Source organism: Canis aureus, chromosome 33, assembly GCF_053574225.1.
Source record: "Canis aureus isolate CA01 chromosome 33, VMU_Caureus_v.1.0, whole genome shotgun sequence".
Taxonomy (NCBI): Eukaryota; Metazoa; Chordata; class Mammalia; order Carnivora; family Canidae; genus Canis; species Canis aureus.
The window spans coordinates 27,348,062-27,362,185 of record NC_135643.1 but is presented as its reverse complement, the minus strand read 5'-3'; the positions used below and the strand labels follow the sequence as shown (position 1 = coordinate 27,362,185).

At 30.9% G+C, this 14,124-nt stretch overlaps 1 protein-coding gene across 6 annotated transcripts in view; it reads left to right on the top strand.

Annotated features, from left to right (window-relative positions):
- Positions 1–14,124, top strand: part of TBCK (TBC1 domain containing kinase) — a 222,592-nt gene that overhangs the window by 48,481 nt on the left and 159,987 nt on the right. For 5 of the 6 annotated variants that reach the window (XR_013370784.1, XM_077882204.1, XM_077882205.1 and 2 more), the window contains 4 exons: positions 3,055–3,169; positions 4,661–4,734; positions 11,298–11,439; positions 13,670–13,730. Coding sequence is in view for 5 of the 6 variants with exons in the window: in XM_077882204.1 (XP_077738330.1) it covers positions 3,055–3,169; positions 4,661–4,734; positions 11,298–11,439; positions 13,670–13,730 (392 nt within the window). In the remaining variant the exon portion in view is untranslated. Of the gene's footprint in view, positions 1–3,054; positions 3,170–4,660; positions 4,735–7,932; positions 8,018–11,297; positions 11,440–13,669; positions 13,731–14,124 lie in introns of those variants that run through there. The other variant, XM_077882208.1, reaches the window with a different exon arrangement.

Genomic DNA, 14,124 nt, shown 5'->3' with positions numbered 1-14,124 from the left:
GAGTGACTATTGTGGCCCTTTAATAAAAGAGAAGTAGTTTAAATAAGTATTCTTTAAATAGTAACTTTTATTGTTTCTTTTTTACATATTTCATGAAGAATATCAATTTATCTTAAATATGGCTGACAACCAGGTATTATCAGATATTTGAGGGAAAAAATAGTCTGAGAGAAAGAGCCAAGGGAAAAAGCAAAAACAAAAAAAAAAACAAAAAAAACGTATCCCAAAGGAAATGAAGATAACACTTTTCCCCCCTGAATTAGCAGAATTCTGGTAACTATCATCAGAAATTCGAAAGAATAATATACCCATACCAGAGTAAAGGATCTATTGAAAAGGAACAACTAGGAAACAGAACAAAGAATCTGGAAATTAAATAATAGAAGAGATATGACTAAAGGCCATCCTCATGAGAAATAAAACAGAACATTCATCTGGAGAATGGATCTAATTTTTACTTGCCCACTAAGAGTTCTAACTAAAAGATATAGTAGAGGGAGAAAACAGCCAAAGACTTAACAAGTCAGCTTCTTTTTCTTCTGCTAATGGAACATGTGAGTCTTCAGATTAAAAGAAGATTATTGCTTACTAACATACATGCACAAATGCCCACACTCTAGACATACTCGACTAAAATTTTGTAAGTGTAAAAGAATCGCATGCTTCCAGAGGAATAACAAGTTCAATGATATTGAACTTCTTACCATGAATAAAGAACACTCGAAGATAATGGAGAAATCTTTTTCCAAGTTTAAAGATAAGGATAAAACATTTTAAGACCTGTCATGCTTTAAAATGTCCTACTCATCCCACATTTATGAAGAATTTTCTCATAGATGTATTCTAGCTAAATAAAAGTATAAATACAAAACGACTAATAGGAGGTATAAAAAATGGTAGCTGATGGCAATCTTCATGAATAGTTATAATTATAAAACTATAGTATCTATTAAATCCTGATGACTGAGACATTTTCTCTTGAGAACTAGGGGTTAGGATTAGGTATATATATTTTTCTTAGTTCACAGTGAATATTTACTAATGATGGTATGGAAATGTGACGGTCACTTTTCATCTGTCCCAGAGTAAAAGCCGAAGTCTTTAAAATGGCCTAAATGGCCTAACATAATCTGGCTTCTTGCTGTCTTGCTGTGTCTCTAATCTCATCTTTTAACACTGTTGGCTGATTCTCCTGCATGCACAATGTCTTTATTACACTTTTTGAACTGCTGTGCAGTCTCCCAGTTCAGGACTTGCTTACTGTTCCCTCTGCCAGAATCACTTATTTCTCAAAGAGCTGCATATCTTTTTCACTTCTTTTAGATTTCTAACAAATGTCACTTTAGTGAGACCTTCCTTGATCACACTCTATATGTATTAGCAACCTGCTTCCTCACATTCTCTCTTCCCTATTTTTTATCCTTAGCACTTTGTCACTATGTCATATTATATATTTACTTGTGTGTTTAGCTTTCAAGAAAGGAATGTAGATTTCTTCTATTTCACTTATAAAATTTGATAATGTAAAAATAATATGACTAATGAAAATCAGAAGTTGAGAAAATAAAGTGGGAAAGTTGTAAAAGTATGTTAATTATATCATCTTGCATAGCAAAGCCTTAATTATATTAACTAAAAGTCTAACCACCAGAAGAATTGAAAACAGAAACTGCTAAGGGTGGATACCTCTGGAAAGTCAGACTAGGATGAAGGGAGAGGGATTTTAGCTTTTCATGTCTTGTTCTTTCTTATGGTTTTAATTTGGAGGAGGGAGTCATATTGCAAGGTTTTTTTTTGAAAATTTTATTCAGCTTACTTTTTTTAACATCATGTTTATTGAGCTGTACTTTACATATTTTAAAATATAACCTTTTTAGCGCACAGGTCAGTAAGCTTGACAGACTCATCATCAAAATCAAGATAACAGTTCCACATACTCCTTTGAAGTCAGCCTGTCCCTCCAAGCAAGCCCATGAAAATCAGTGACCTGTTATTCCATACTTTTACTTTTAATTTATATCTTTTATTTAATGTTGGTAGCTTATAACCTGAATATAACTGAGTCTTAATTTCTATTCCAGTCTGATAATTCTTAGCTTTTAAATGAGTGAGTTTAGATGTTTACATTTATATTTACTATAATGATTGATACATCCTAATTAAAATCTGTTATTTTCTAGTTGTTCCATTTGTTCTATGTTCTTTTTTTTTCCCCTTTTATTCTGCCAGCTTTGGAGTTGACTTTTTTTTTTAATAACTCCATTTTATCTCTGCTGTTGGCTTACTTAAACCTTTTTTTAAAATTACTGTTAGTGATTGCAGATATTAATTTAATTTTTGAAAGTCTAATTTAAAATGGAAAAAAATGGGTAGAAAAGAAATCTATACTAAAATATTAATATCGCTAGTTTGGGCTTGGGTTAGTCTTTCCTATTTTTCTGTATTTCATTCCTGACTTCCCACATGAATGGTGCTTGATTAAAAAAAAAAAATGGAGAGAGAGAAAAACTGAGCATCATGGTGGAAGATGGCTTAGAAAGAATTAAAGAAAAATGTTTGTAAATCATTAAATTGCTGGAGGTTGTGGATTGATATGGAAAGTAAACTCATGTATATATATCATAAAATATATTTTAGCTATTTTTCAGGGACTTAGGTATTTTGTCTTGAGCGAGAAAGGTGGTTTCCCTTGAGTTAGTTCTGCCATACATCTGAAACTTTTCTGATAATTTGACAAAGTCAAACCTGCGGAAGGTTAATCACACACCACCAAAATTCAACTCCCTCCCTGGAAAAACAAATACTGCTATTAGATTAGCCTTAGGAAACTGTAGAATCTTTACCAGATCAATTCTGTTGTAATCAGAAAATCCAAAATATGTATATAATAGATATTTCATAGAATATATAGATTGTATTTTCTCTGAACTGTAAGAGGAATAATAAAAATGTAACTGAATTTTTATAACCTCATTTCATTCTTTAAAACAGGTTCTGTATCTGCTTTGTAACTGATCTATTGTTCTGTGACTTTTTTTTTTTTTTTTTTTGTAGCTATTCAAAGGTTTTGTGCATAGCATTTGAGGTACTTCAGGGTTTGCAGTATATGAACAAGCATGGTATAGTACATCGGGCCCTGTCTCCTCATAATATTCTTTTGGACCGAAAGGTAATTGTCAGATAATACATTAAATATTTGTTTGTTATTTGTGGTTGGAAGCTACTGAAATCAGACCCACTCAATAAGAAGGACTATAGAATACAAATATGTTTTAATAATATTTATAGTGAAATAGCTCTATGAAAGTGATATATTTGTGGTGGTTAGAAAAAGAAAACTATCTTTAAATTATATAAATCCATATGTTTTTCACATGCATTATTCTTCTTTTTCCCAAGATTCATTTTCCTACTTCATATTTGGTTTTTCCTTTCATTTGCTTTTTGAAAAATAAGCATGGTAGCTTCTTAGTCCATTCCTCCTCTGAATTTGTTTTCATTTTAAGAAAGCTTCTCTATTTACATAGAGTATTTTTCTCATAACACAGCTGTATTCTATTTTCTCTTTATTTTTCTTTTTTTCCCTATTTTTTAAAATTTCATTCTCCATTTATCTTCTTTTTTTTTTTTTTTTTTTTTTTTTTTTTTTTTTTTTTTTACCAGCTGTTCATACCTAGCTTCTTTTCCTTTGGAATGCTACTTCTCTACTTGGAAATCTTGTGGAGGATTAATAAGAAGTAGGTCAAGAGAATTATGGGTAGTATAATTCATAAGCATTTAAAATAGTTTTGAGGTACTTTTTCTGGGAAATTATTTTTTGTGGGATTATTCTATTCTTCTGTTCTCTCCCAGACTTTTACTACAAATACCCTATGATATTAAAAATGGGTATTCATAGAAGCTAAAATGGTTCTCATTAATATCATTTTTATGGCAGTGAAGTATCTAACCAATCTGTGTTGTTTAAATAAATAATCATTTTGTAGTGCTGAGAAGTAAAGTTCTTGAGAAAAAGGAAACATCTTAAAATCTGCTTTTTTAAAGTTTTAAACATCTAAAAGGAGGAAAACTTAAGAGACTTCTAAAAATTTATATTTGCTTTTTATTAAGAATCTCACTTTTGTGATAATTATGTTTTTCTCAAACAATATAAAAATACTTAGAAATCTAGCATATTCACTAATATCTTGATTTGTGAGCTCATCTTTTTAAGTTAAGAACTCTCATGTCAGTTAAATTATAACTATGAATGGACTTGCAAGTTCTTGAAAAATATTCTTTTGTGAAAATTACCAAAAAATGTTCTAAGCAGGGATTCAAGACAAATGGGAACATTTCTGCTTTTTTTGTTTTGTCAAAATACCTGGAAAAATATAAACAAAAAATTTTAAGTGTTATTTGTTGTTTTGAGATCTATAAGTAATATGTGTAGATACACATACATATATGTATGCATATACATATATTTGTAACGAGTATAAAGCAGATTTCAAATATTGGCAAATAGTTTTTAATAAAATTATAGTAAAATTATGGTAAATTAATTTTTTTCTTAATGTACCTGACTGGTAATTTCCTTACTTATGGAATGTATAATAATACTTTTTCCTGCTACTAATAGCAAAATGTTTAATAGTGATTTTTATTATTGTTATTGTAGGGACATGTTAAATTGGCTAAATTTGGACTTTATCACATGACAGCTCACGGTGATGATGTTGATTTCCCTATTGGGTAAGAATATGTTTTCTTTTTTCTGAGTTGTGTCTTCAACTTTGTAATATTTGATAAAATGTATATTTTGTTAATTACTAGTGATATTACTTTCTGATACAAAACTAGCTTTGCTTTATTGACATATTTTAATTTTCTGTATACTTTTAAAAGAATAGACAGTGAGTTTTTCCCAGTGTCCAAAAGATATCTAATGTTGATATTTCATTGAATGGGCAGAGAGGCTAACAGATTATTAACCTTCTTCACCTTATAATGCTTACTAATTAATTTCATTTCATCCAGAATTAGATAAATTTAAGGCAAGAAGGCTGGCCAGATTCTCACTTAGTGATAATGAGTGTTCCTTTTTTTTTTTTTTTTTTTTTTTTTTTTATAATGAGTGTTCCTTAAAAGATTGAGGAAAAATCATTCTTTTCTTTTTCTTTTTCTTTTTTTTTGAAAAATCATTCTCATAGTATTTTCTACTGTATCTAAATTTAATCCTTTGTTCTCTAAGATATAACTGTATATTAAGACTCAAGTCATTTTAGGTATCAGAGGTAATGGAATAGAGACTGTACCTGAAAGTATATGTTTAAGTTAGGAGAGGTGTATTTGATCACTTCTGATATGGAATTCCAGTTTATGCTGGCCTCCAAGAGAGGGAAGTTTATTTTCTTCTGTTCTTAATGGATACTTATAATACAGATTTTTGCGTTACATGTATTATGTGGTTGCTTTGTAGACCTTTAAATAATATAATTCTTTTATTTTTTGAGTGTTTAACTTTAGTGTTTAATTATTTTCAGTACGTAGAAGTTTCAAAATAGTACAAAGAATCCCTTCATAGCCTTCACTTAAATTCCCCAAATGCCAGTGTTTTACTACATTTGCTTTGTATCTTTTTTTTACACACATAGGTTTATATATATTCAAAAAATATTAATATAAGAGTATCTAATGTATATGATGCCCTTTTACCCCTAAATATTTCAGTTTATTTCCTGAAGTAAGGAATTAACCACAAAACAAATGTTAAAACAAGGAAATTAAGATTAATGTAATACCATTATCTCATCTAAAGATCTTAATTATGTTATTCAATTGCTTTGTTATTTCATAATAATATCCATTTGTGTTTTGCTCCTCTGGCTCTCTAAAATCAGTTCTGTCACTCCATTACCAAGAATTGTGGTTGGAAGTCATGGAATGTGTTTCTGCAGGAGAACATTGCTTAATTAGATGTTTTTAAAAAGGGACTCATTTACAAATTACCCTTTATCTTTATAAGGTAGATTATAGGTTTCTTACCTAAAATTTTTGTTAGTTAGACAATTGCTAATAATCTTAAAATAAATTGCTTAGTCCTTCCTTTAATTATTAAGACAATATTTATTAGTACCTTCTCTTCTGGCTGCTGAATATGCAAAAATGGATAAGATAGGTTACTGTCCTCAAGAAGCTCATTGTTTAATGGGAAAATTTTCTCTTTTGATGGCCTACTTCTGAAGGTACATAAATTAATAATCTTACAGTTTCACATACCAAAACTTGTGGTCATAGGAAACAAACAGTTGTTGTCCAAGGATGAAAACAATATTCTGTGAAAATAGCCTACATTTTATTTGTTTAAAAAAAAATCCCTTTTGAGTATAATAAAAATAAGTTCACAGTAAAGCTCTAGATCTTCTCTCATATGTGATAATTGCCTTTTGAAGTAACTTTTAGGAAGCAGTAACCTGACAGAAAGTAAATGTGATTGCTGCTGCTTCTTCATGTTGTCTAAATCAAGCTGTATGACAAAGAACTCCAAAACATAATGCAAACAAAAATCACTTTAATTTTTTTACCTTTTTACCTTTTACTTAAAGGTGCTTTAGGTTTGCTTGTGATAAATAGAAGAACGGAAGTGATTTTTCAAAAAGCACATCAAGCATTTTGAAGAACTGCATTTGAATTTAAAATGCTTGGATAGAATTGGGCTTGTGTGTCATTTGGTCTGGTTTACTTTGATGTCTTGGACCCAAAGGATCTGACCAGAAAGTATCAAAGAGCAAAATGTGAAACATTAGCCAGGAAAAATAAAGTGATCAAACAGCTAAAGCATGAAAGAAAATATTTACACCAGAAGAAACTTGCAGTTGATTCAAAAGACAAATATTAAGGAACAACAAAGTAAAATGTTAACATCTGTTTCAAAATATTGTAAAGATTTAGAAATTGGACATTCATTTCAGTTGGCCAGTAGCTTAATACCTTGTTAAAACATCAAACAGATGATGAAAGCCTCACCAGTCATACTCACAGCAAAGTTCTGATAATTTCCTTTGAGTGTTAAAATTCTATGCTAAAGAAGAGACACTTGTGGAAAGGAAATAATTTACATTTAAAAACAATCCTAGGGTTTATTATTTTTATTAATTAATTAAAGGAATTCTTGATTAGAAGGGAAATTAGAATTTTTGGAACCAGGGTCACTTCTATGCTTCTAGAGATCACCAATCAAATTATAGATATAACGATTTACCTATAGTATTGCTTGGCCTTTCACTACCCACACTATTATTTTTAGATAAAGTGAAATCAGGATTAAAAGTAAACATTTTGCCTTCTATGATGTATCATGTACATCATGTATCATAGATGTATCATGTATCATGGTGATGATTAAAAATATCACATTTCATTTATGTCATTTTTTCCATTTTTATAAAAACAGTACTCAGTAATATTTATAACAGTTTGTGAGGTAAACATTAGTATTCCTATTTTCAGGTTAAGAAACCCTGATCACATATAGAATATGTGCTACAATTAAAACTAGAATACAAGTATCATAATACCAAGTCCATACTTCTTCCACTAGGCTTCAGTTTTCTCTAGAGATGTCATTTAGAAGAGCAATATGATCACTTTAGGGTAAAATGACAAAATACAAATTTGTATGAGCAAATTAAAAGTGTACATTATTATCATCATCATCATTGCATTAAAATGGAAAGAAATGTAAAAGCCTAATTTACCCATTTAAGCTTAAGTTATATTCTTTGACTTAATTGACTTATATTTTACATGTAAGTACTGGCAATCATAGTGTGAGGAGGTAGCTGCAGAATAATTCAGGAAGAGAAATGGAATATTTGAGTGCCTACATTGTATATATTACATACATGTTCCATATACTTAAATATGTTTTGATTATAGTTATTATTGCAGGGTGCCATAATAATCTAATGTCCATGGAATTGAAAAATCCAGATAATTGTGCTCATGACTAAATCTGATGATAAATGAAGAAAGGGTATGTACATAAGCAATAAGTAGGGCAGAATTCCACTCATTTTCATTTCTCTTCTAAATCTGTTTTTGTTTCTTTTGGTTCTGGGCTATAGGATTTAAATTTAGTCATTATCAATATGTTCTGATATTTATTGTAAGGCAGTCTTCATTGGCATTTTTGTTAGAAATGTTATTTTTTTAACAAAAATTTACTGAGTATATCTTATATTTAAATTTCATTGGTAGTTGCTTATAAAATGAATAAGATACACCAGCGCCCTCCTGTTTGTTTGACAGGAGGGTAAATTTTTGTATACTTAAATATAAACAGAAACAAAACAAAACACAAAAAGGTGTAGTATTACATATTGTGTGTAATCTATTACATAACATATTAAAAAAGGCAAAATAAATATAATCATTTGAGAACTGTAAAAAAGATACAGAAAAAATACCATGGGAATTCACTGAGAGGAGAAATGATTTCCATCTCAGCAAATCAACTTTGTGGGATTATTCATAAAATGAATTTATTAGAAAGCTACAGTTTGAAGTTTGATATATTTTATAGAATATACTGTTTAGAAAGACTTTGTATGTATTATTAAATAAAGTGACTTACATTTATGAGTTTAGAAGACAGAAAACATTAACAGTGTTTTAGTCTGACAGGAAAATATTTTGTACAATGATATGATTTTTTTTGCCAATTCCTTTATATTTACCATTGAATTTTCTGCTAAAATTTTTCCTGTACTTTATAAATACAAATTTTTATCTTCAGTGAAATATACTGACATTAACCTATACTAAGTCTCTATAACATCACCAGAATACAGTAAAGTACTGAAAGACAAAGATTACTCAAATGAATTCTCTCATAAATGCCAAGGGTTTAGTGAGGTTGCTAGATACAGAATTAATACAAAGAAATTGTTTACATATCAGCAAAAGAATATGATAAACCTAATAAGAATCTAAGCAGGTATGTTTATCTCTGTGAAAGAAATATAAATCTTTTTTAGAAGAAGAAGACATTGTGAAAGGCCTCAATAAACAGAGATACATGTTCATAGATTGTTAAGGTTAGAATGAGAAAAATGCCAATTCTTCGCAACCTGTTCTACATTTGATCTAATTTCAATAAAAATTCCAACTCTGTGGTAGGGAGTCAGGTGGGGAGGGAGGACATGAGGGAGGGAGGGAAGGAGAAAGAGAAAGAAAAAGAACTTGACAAGATAGTTCTCTCTCTCTCTCTCTATATATATATATATATGTAGAACAAACATCTGAAAAGTACCTAGACACTCCTACAGAGAAATTAAAAGGTGTGTGTGTGTGGTTTGTTTTTTTTTGGGGGGGAAACTCAGCATTTTATTATTTTTATATAAATTCAATTAATTAACATATAGTGTATTATTAGTTTCAGAGGTACAGTTCAGTGATTCATCAATTGCATATAATATCCAGTGCTCATTACATCACATGCCCCCCTTAGTGTCCGTCACCCAGTTACCCCATCCCCCCACCCACCTCCTCTCCAGCAACCCTCAGTTTGTTTCCCATAGTTAACCATCTCTTATGGTTTATCCCCTCTCTGATTAGGTCTTGTTTTATTTGTCCCTTCCTTCCCTTTTGCTTTTCTTAAATTCTACATATGAGTGAAATCATGTGACAATTGACTTTCTCTAATTGGCTTATTTTGCTGAGCATAAGATCCTCTAGTTCCACCCACATCATTGCAAATGGCAAGATTTCATGTTTTTGATGGCTGAGTAATATTAGTAATATTCCATTGTATATATAAACCACATCTCCTTTATCCATTAATCTGTCAATGGACATCTGGGCTCTTTCCGTATTTTGGTTATTTGGACATTGCTGCTATAAACATTGGGGTGCAGGTTACCACTACATTTGTAACTTTGGAGTATATACCTAGTAGTGCAATTGTTGGGTCATAGGGTAGCTATATTTTAAGCTTTCGAGGAACCTCCATACTGTTTTCCAGAGTGTTTATACCAGACTGCATCCCCACCAGCAGTGTAAGAGGGTTCCCCTTTCTTCACATCATCACCAATGTTTATTGTTTCCTATCTTGTTAATTTTAGCCATTCTGAGCAGTGTAAGGTTGTATCTCATTGTGGTTTTGATTTGTATTTCCCTGATGCCGAGTGATATTGAGCATTTTTTCATGTGTCTGTTGGCCATCTGGATGTCTTCTTTGGAGAAATGGCTGTTTATGTCTTCTGCCCATTTCTTTACAGGATTATTTGTTCTTTGGGTTTTGAGTTTGATAAGTTCTTTATAGATTTTGGGAAAAGGTGCATGTGTTTTGAGATGACTTATCTTGGCAATTATTGGCAATTACTTATATAATGTTATAGACTGAAAATAGTATAATGGTACAGTGTCAGGCAAGATTACCAGTGGAACAAAATAAGGAGCCAAGATGCAAGCCAACATAATATATACAGATTTTATTTGTGGTAGAAACTGGTACTATGGGCTAGTTTTGTCGGGGGGGGGGGGTGCGGCAAGGGCTAGAGTTTTCAGTAAATGGAATAAGGCTCAATTGATTATCCATATAGGAATGGAACTTCCAAAATGTTCTTCAGAGTTTGGTCAAATAAATAAAGTGCATTAATACAATGAAATTATTGGCAGTTTTCAAAGATAATAAGTCGTATACTTATTTTTATAGAATTATCTCTAAAATATATTTTAAGTGAAAAAACAAAGGAGGGCAAAATAGTGTGTGTAGTCTGCTGCCCTGTGAGCAATGGTGATGGATGGTCAAGTTAATCTATATCTATAAATATGAATGGGTGCCTGGAGTACAGAGATGAAATAGTCTTACTTTTTAATTTATATATTTTTAAAGACTTTGACATTCCTACTTTTCAAAAGAATACATACTATTTTCAAAGATAAAAAGTACTTTAAATAATAGTTAAGTATAGGGAGAAGACCGGTAGTAGGGAGAAAAGGAAAACACCTGGAAACAGAATGGTGCAAGACAGCAGTATGTTAAAAAGAGAGGACAGAAAAGAAAGGAACCAATGCTTCAGACAGACACAATAGTTTTAAAATTATTTGATACTCATATATATTTTCTCTTGATTTCTGGACATGAAGACCTATATAATGATGGTTATTTTAAAATCTTCCTACTTGTTAATTGTTAATTTAATTGCACTAGACTTTTACATAGGTCTTACCATACAGCTAGTGAAACTGTAGTACTACTATCCCCTTTGTAGTTTGTAGTAATCATTAATTTATTTAATATGTCATTGTAGGTATCCATCATATTTGGCACCCGAGGTAATTGCACAAGGAATTTTCAAAACCACTGATCATGTGCCAAGTGAAAAACCATTGCCTTCTGGCCCCAAATCAGATGTGTGGTCTCTTGGAATCATTTTATTTGAGCTTTGTGTGGTATGTATAAATAAATACTAAGCTGATAAAGAGAAATTGTGTGCTTATTAGAATAGGTTTTTCAGATAGGAAGGCTAATATGTTTTTACTTTGTGGATTGACTAGATAGAAGAAGAAAAAGGTTTAAATCTCAATTTGACTTGTTAAAAACTCCTATTTGATCATTTATTTGCATATCATCTTGGTATCTTTATATTTTTAAAGTTTTTTTTTTATATATTTATTCTTGAGAGACACAGAGAGAGCGGCAGAGACATAGGCAGAGGGAGAAGCAGGCTCCCTGCCGGGAGCCTGATGTGGGACTCAATCCCCAGATCATGACCTGAGCCAAAGGGAGATGCTCAATCATTGAGCCAACCCAGGTGTCCCTCATCTTGGTATCTTTAGAAGCATTTGTACTTTCCTAAGTATAAAGCATTTACACTGTACTAAGTGTAAAAAATTAAGCAGTTCTAGAAAGGCTTACACTACAACTGCTTACAGACTCTTTGATATGTTCTTGTTCTCCTTTTTCTGTGGTATTCTTTCTTCCCTAAATACGTTGTTCTCTTCTGTTCTCTTCTGTTATCTGCAAGACTCACTTTGTAGTTGAGTTGTGTTTTATGAGACCATTCCCAGACATCCTCTATATTTATTAGGGCAAAGACTAAGATGCTATTAAAAAGAAAGATATTTAAAATACATACATCTACAATAAAAAAGAAATAACAGACAAAAAAATTTACACCATTGAAAGGACTTTAAAATAGAAGTACGTGTTCTTTAGGTTGGATGTAAAAAAACAGTAGCACAGTGTCATCAAACTGCTGAGAAAGTAATTTGAATTTTTAATTCTTTAACTCACAAAATGAACATTCAGCAGTGGGAATGAAATAAAGGCTATATATAAAATTTTGATAGCCATGAAGAAAAAAAATTACTGGTAGGGAAATAACATGAGTCAAGATCATATGATCATATGATATCATCAGTCATATCATACCATCAGTATGCATGAACAGGGAGAGTATAGTCACTGTAATCAAAGTATGCAAGTGATCAAGTTGAACTGCCTTGTGTTTGTGTGTGTGTGTGGTGTGTTCATCACAGTAGATAAGTAGTAAGCACTTAGATTGAAAAGATAGAGTCATATCTTGGGTGACTTTGAATGCTAAGTTGAGAAGTTTATATTTGGTTATATAAGGTATGGGGGACCATTTAAGCTTTTAAACAAGATATTGATAAAATTAAACCTATATTTCTAAAAGATTAATAATATAGTAGTGTAAAAAATTGAGAGGAATGGCAACTTTTTCAATGATCTTTCCACCTGTAGTTCTAATTTCATAAATTTTTAAGAAAGCTTTTTGCAGTCTCTTTATTAAAAAAAAGAAGTCTTTTTTTCTCCACAAAAAGACCAGCCTATCTTCTTAAGCCTTTCTTTCTAAGTTTATTTAAAGAATCTTATACATTTAATTTGTTTGTAAGAAAAGAATAATAGCCAACATCTTTGTGCAAAAAATGTGAGGCACTTTTTTATACATTATATAATCACTACTGCAACCTGTGTGGCATGTACAGTTAATGTCCCAATCTTATAAATGAGAAAAGTGAACCTTAAGATGGTTAAGTTTTTGCCCAGGTTATGTAGCTTGGGGTCAAAAGTCCAATTTGGCACATTAAGTTGCTCAGCACATAATTGTTGAAGTTATAACTGGTTCGACTCTGTTTCAAGCAGCCCCCTAAAGCTGACTAATAAGGAAACAATTAAAATACAATGTATGTATCTTAAAATAAATATACCAGGTGCTATGGGAGCACAAAGAATGGTTGTCTAGTTCATTATGAGAGGAGGAAGAAGTGTCATTGAATGTTTCTTAATGGAGACAACAGGTTACCTGGATCATGATATATATGTAAGAATTAGTTGGGTAAATGTAAGGGGCCATCTTAGTCCCTTAATCAAGTAAGACTCCTGGTGGCCTGGGATCTCTCTAGGCAACCAGGTACATGTTGGTATCAAAAGTGAAGAATGCTTGAGACCAAACTAGAATGTAATGATCCTTAGATATATAAAATGTTTAAATGTTAAACTTATGATTTTTCTTTAGTGAAACTAACTTTAAAAGTCAAATAAAACCTGTGAAGAGAAAGAGATACCTGACAAAATCATTTTCATTTCTGGGGGGAAAAATACCTCCCTGAAAAAAGATGAAATGTTAACATGAATTTCTTTTCTGATTTTATTCAGGGAAGAAAATTATTTCAGAGCTTGGATATTTCTGAAAGACTAAAATTTTTGCTTACATTAGGTAAGTATCTCACAATTGATTAGTTTCAATTACAAATATAATCTTTAGTGACCGTTCATAGTCATGCATATTAAAAATGTGTTCTAAAATAGTGAATACACTGAAATATCCTGAATTTCTTTAATGTTCTAATGATCAATGGTAAGCATTAATGGGACAACTTAAAATTGCCTTCGGAATATTATTATAGCACTTTCCTTATTAAGGAATTATAATGTGAATCAAATATTATCTTAGCTTCATGATTCAGCCCAGTAAACTAAATTGTGAATGCAAAATATGAGAATATAAAATTATACTTCTGTGTAGCAGTTTAAATTCAGACAATATATATTAACTTTTGAGCTTTCTATATGATGAACCATGTATGAATGACTGAGAAGAACATTTATTT